A 5,263-nucleotide genomic window follows, 5' to 3' on the forward strand; every position below is an offset into this window, starting at 1 on the left:
AAATTAGACTTTCCTTCAATGCCAGCGCTTCTGCGAGTTTTGCAGAAACGGTTCCTTCGCTATACATGCTAGCGCCGATTAGGAGGGCTCCGTCGTCATTGCGGATGACAGCTCCAGCACCGAACAAACTAGTTTCGCTCCATACGGTAGCATCGACGTTGCACTTTGACAAATCCATAGAGTGGCTTTCTCCAAGTCTGAGTCTGATTGTTTTTTATCGTGTCCCCCAGAGCTATGCCTTGTCTATTAGAGGAAGAAGCTCCCCTTAAGAGATTAAGACCACGTGCCTTGTTTATAAGATGATTGTTTATTAAAAAATACATCTTTATTAAAAAATATTAGAAATACAGTATATTCGTAACATTTACAAATATACTATAGAACGGGAAATGAATAAATGTATAGTGTTTATATATAAAACTAGTATGGTGTTTATATGTAAAACTGGAAGGAAAAGTTGGATATTTTACCATTTCCCATTTTTTTTGAACGAATATAGATTTTTTTTAAACGAATACACTGTTTTCGTTTGTTCGCTGCCCCATATATGAGAACAGTGAATTCTCTAGACCGATTATTCAGACTGATATGTCTGTCCCTGATTTTCAAAAACTGAGATTTTCACAATAATGTACAGTAATTTTAACCAACAGTTAAAATAATTAAAAAAAAAATGAGTACAATATGTAATAATTTTAACCTAACATTTAAAAGAATGAGTAGAGTGTTGTAATATTTTTAACAAACTTTTCAAAAAGTGAGATCTTCATATATCGGAAACCGATCACAGTTAAAAAAAACCTAATATTTTATAGAGACTTATTAACAAATTTGACATTATTTATAGAAAAAATCCAAAAGTAAAATAGAACTATTATTGGTTTAAATATATTCATGGGCTTTATTTAACTCAAAAAAGCAAGCTTGAACATTAAACTTCCATTCTCCCGCATATGAAATATAAACACATACACAATTTGCCCACTAAAGGCTTATTATTTTCCATTTCCTCTCTTATTACAGTTTGCATATAGCTTATTAATTTTAATATCTGGAGCTTGACCTGGAGGAGGGGCTGAAGAGGGTTACTTCCTGCCTGTTCTCCTTGAGCCTCCTTGCGTCCTCCCTGGAGACCTGGAAAGCGTTGGCTACGACTTCATCGGGCATAGCCCTGATGGCTGAGACACGACCGGCGAGTTGGTTAATCTTGGCGTTGTCATTAGTCTTGAATGCGACCCAGGACAATCCCTCGTCGTTTGCCCTCTTCACCACGACGAAGTTCTGTGGAGCAGTGAGCATCTGTCCTTCCTGAACTTGGCCGTCGAATACAGTCCGGCCGTTTTCGTCAACGATCTGAACGCGGCCGCTTCCTCTGGTGAAGTAGCAGATGCTGTGGGCGTTCATGTTCCAGTGGGGTGACATTATAGCATTCTGAAGTCAAATTGAAATTAGAAACAAGAAATTAAGATCAGGAAATTAAGATTAAGAGATTGAATTAGGGACGAGGGGGATGCTTACGCTGTAGAGGACACCTTTCTGAACGCTGAGGCGGAGGTGGCTGAGGATGGGGAGGTTAAGGCTGTTGATGTTGGTTACACGTCCAGCTTGTGGGTTGAATACATCAGCGCGTGATGGGTCATTGATGTTGTGTTTGATCCTTGCTGTGCAGAATGTTTCTTCTACTCCATTAACTGTGCGTCTTGATGATGATGATCCACGTCTTCTCTCGAATTCTCTTTGCCTTTCTTCTTCCCTTTCCCTTTGTTCTTCTTCTTGGCTTTGTGCTGGTGTAACCATTTCAAGTTCACGCTCCACGCTTACAATTATTCCTCTGTTATCGTTTTCACTCCTCAGCCTTCTTGCAAGATCGGTGTTGATGTTGAAAGCATCAGCTAACATCTGCTCGTCTAAGCCTGAGAAGATATTTCCTGCATTGTCTCGTCCAAGCCCCCTTCTGCTTTCGCGGCCTCTCTGGCTTCTTGAAGATCCTCTCAAGCTCTGTACATCTTGTTGAGGGTTGCCAGCTAGGAAGAAATCCTGATATCAATTAATAATGGTAAGCTAAATTGTGTGTAAATATTATATAGATGCAAGATAGGTGTTCGATGAAATTACTCTGTGATTCTGGTCGAGCTGATTGGCAGGATTTGCGGTGTCAATGATTTGGACAAGAACAAGAGGAGTTCTGCCATTGTTATAAACCCATTGAGCAACTCCAGCAGGCAAGGCAATAACGTCACCCTCTCTGAGTTGACGAACCTTCTGGTGCTGATCTTCCCTTTGCCTCTCTCCTCTCCGTGATGGTGACTGAAATGTCTCTGGACAACCTGGGAATACTGCTCCCTGGACACCATTGCCTGATATAGATATTCCAAATTAAAAGTGATGGACATGGAGCACCAAATTAGAAGAAATTAATTAAGGATACGTACCTTGTACAACGTAGATAAGCTTAGGCCCGTTGACATATTGGGGCAAAAGCAAGCCTCTCTCTTGAATAGTGTGGCGCATAGCTACAACACCAGCGCACTGGAATTGTTCATCATTCTCGTCCCAGATATCAGTAGTTCCAGCCTCTGATTGAATTTTGCGAGAGGGTTCCACAGCGTTTATGCGTTCGAGTCGGCATTCATCCTGTTTGGAACGATGTAGTCGCTGTTGCCTAGTTCCCTGGGAGCCATGCTCTGTTGTGACTTGCTCTATTTGAGCAGCACAGCCGTGGAGGAGAACAAGGCAGCAGATACCAAGTGAGAGCAATGAAAGGTTACCCATAACTTTATGTGCTGTGCAATGATGAAATTGAGGACACTGATGGAATGTATTTATAGTGAATGAATTGCAGCTTAGAGTTCTGGACGTGGCAAATCGATCGGCGTGGTGTTGTGATTGTTTCTGCATGTGGAGTTGTCTTCTTCTGTTGCATGGATTTCATGCTCTTTCTTGCTTCCACATACCTTTTTCCATCAGGGTACGTGTTGCCAATTTACATCATTTATATATGTGTTGCTTTACAAGGGAATATCCATAAAGATTATATGCTCATTTTCAACCAAAACCTCCAATTAATCGTTCATCACTAGTATCTATAAATTAATTACCTTATTTACAAAGGAAATCACAAACAATATTCATCAATTTACTGTAAAACAAATAAACCCAGAGTGGTCTATTATATAAGTAGTTAAATTTACAATAGTATAATTTTAACTCGTGTTTTATAACGTTGTTGTCAGAACCGGATCGGATATAAAACCGGATTTTTAGTTGGATCATGGCTCCTTTGGTTCCACTAAGTGACTTGGGTTGATAGAACTAGAGGACTAATAAATGGATATAAATAATAATATTTGTATATTACTAGGGTGTATTGTAGAATTTCTCTTACTAATTGGGTTTGCTCTCTAAACTTTTCTTTTACATAATTGATGGACAAGCCATGCCATTGTGTGTGGTTATAAGAGATTGGTACTGTTTAGAGTATTTTCTTGAAAATTAAGCTTGGGCAATCAAGATGTGCCTGATTGATTGATGAATTGTCATTTATTCGTTTTGCATACAAGTTTGTCTTCGTTGATAAATATCATACTCTTTTTCTACATCAATGACTTCATGATCTTTCAATGAGCCAAATCTATTAATGAACCAAATCTTTCAATGATTTCATACTCAGAATTGACTTCATACTCTTTTTCTACATCTATGACTTCATGATCTTTCAATGAGCCAAATCTATATGATGATAGATAAAACTCTTCTGTTTTTTCATTAAAAACAACGTGATAACACCTATATAGGGAGACATACCACAACCATCTATAAAATGACGAAAAACAAAAAACACTACAAATAAAGAAGCTACCAAATCTACATTAATAGGGAGTCATTAAGGTCCATGTGATCAAAGTCGATTAAGTCAATACGTATAACATCGATTGTCATTTTTATTTTTATATATATAAATAATCGTATAATTTTTTTTTCAATTTTATTTATAAAATAATCTAAGGTAACCATATTAGAATATACTTCTAGAATATGTTAAGGGTCTTAAGCATATTTTTTTTTTTTTGAAAAATCATGATTTCACGATGTAAGTCTCATACTAGGAAAATGCGAGATCAGATCTTTTCCATCTTGTGCTGCTAAAGCACACATGGTATAAAACATGTGTTATGGTGTTGTATTCTTTCTTTGAAAGATGAGCATTTCTCTCATCGTAACACCATATTGGGTTTAGATGTGCCAAAACATCTAACTTTAGTTCACTATTTCTAGTGATTACTCCCAACTATATAGATAGAAGGCTTTAAGTTGTCTCAAATTTTCCTTTTAAATTACATTTAATTTGTTTCATACACATGTAGTATATGTCATCATCTTGCACCATGATGAAACTTCTTTCGTTGCTTCTGCAAGGAGGTTTCTGTTATTGAACATGCTCTCAAAGTGTTAAAAAAAAACAACCTCATCCTTCTATTTGTCACCATGTGACAAAGCAATGGAAAATGCTCGTGTGATTGAGCTACTTTTCTGTCTAACATGAATTGTAACATTAATAACAAATATTAACAAAAACATATTCGCACTCGTGTATTTGAAAAAAATTCATGAAACCTTTATTAACAAATCATGTTCACAAAAATACATGAAAAACAAAAGTATGCCTAGATCATATACAATCCTTGGGATCTAATATGTTTCGTATAAACATCTCTTTTGACAGGTTTGGTAAGGGGATCTGCAACCATGTCATGAGTTGATACATATTTCTGTTGGCCCAAAATAAAATAAATTTTATTTTATGTATATACAATACTTGGGTTTCGATTTTAGGATATAGTTTATATTTTGTCTAGAAAATAATAAATGATAAAATAAAAATGAAAATACATTCGTAAAAACATGCGGGGCTTGCCTTCCTATACGCGAAGCGTATATCAGCCATCCGAAGACGTTCCGCTTTAGAGACTCCACTACGCAGGGCGTGCCTTCCTATACGCCACGCGTAAAACGCATCAACAATGCGCTCCAGGATCAGAAACACAAACACGCGGGGCGTACCTTCCTATACGCGGAGCGTATATCATGCACCCGGAGAAGTTATACTTCAACAGCTCAACCACGCGGGGCGCAACACCAGAAACGCCTTGCGTAAACATCATCGACAAGACGCACCAAGTTCAGGAGCCGCACTACGCAGGGCGTAGCCAGACTTACGCGGGGCGTGTTCTTTCTCTCGGCGAACTAAAGGTCAGTTCTCGCC

The 5,263-nt window shown here is 37.9% G+C and overlaps 1 protein-coding gene across 1 annotated transcript; it reads right to left on the reverse strand.

The window, feature by feature from the left end:
* Positions 1-924: 924 nt before the first annotated feature.
* LOC136218693 (legumin B-like) lies at positions 925-2,807 on the reverse strand. Its single transcript, XM_066005744.1, has 4 exons — positions 2,433-2,807; positions 2,116-2,357; positions 1,519-2,037; positions 925-1,431 (listed from the first exon to the last, which is right to left on the reverse strand). The coding sequence occupies exons 1-4, from the start codon at positions 2,770-2,772 to the stop codon at positions 1,045-1,047; spliced, it is 1,488 nt and encodes a 495-aa protein (XP_065861816.1). The 5' UTR covers positions 2,773-2,807; the 3' UTR covers positions 925-1,044.
* Positions 2,808-5,263: the final 2,456 nt, after the last annotated feature.

The sequence above is a fragment of the Euphorbia lathyris genome, chromosome 2 (genome assembly GCF_963576675.1).
Source record: "Euphorbia lathyris chromosome 2, ddEupLath1.1, whole genome shotgun sequence".
Taxonomy (NCBI): Eukaryota; Viridiplantae; Streptophyta; class Magnoliopsida; order Malpighiales; family Euphorbiaceae; genus Euphorbia; species Euphorbia lathyris.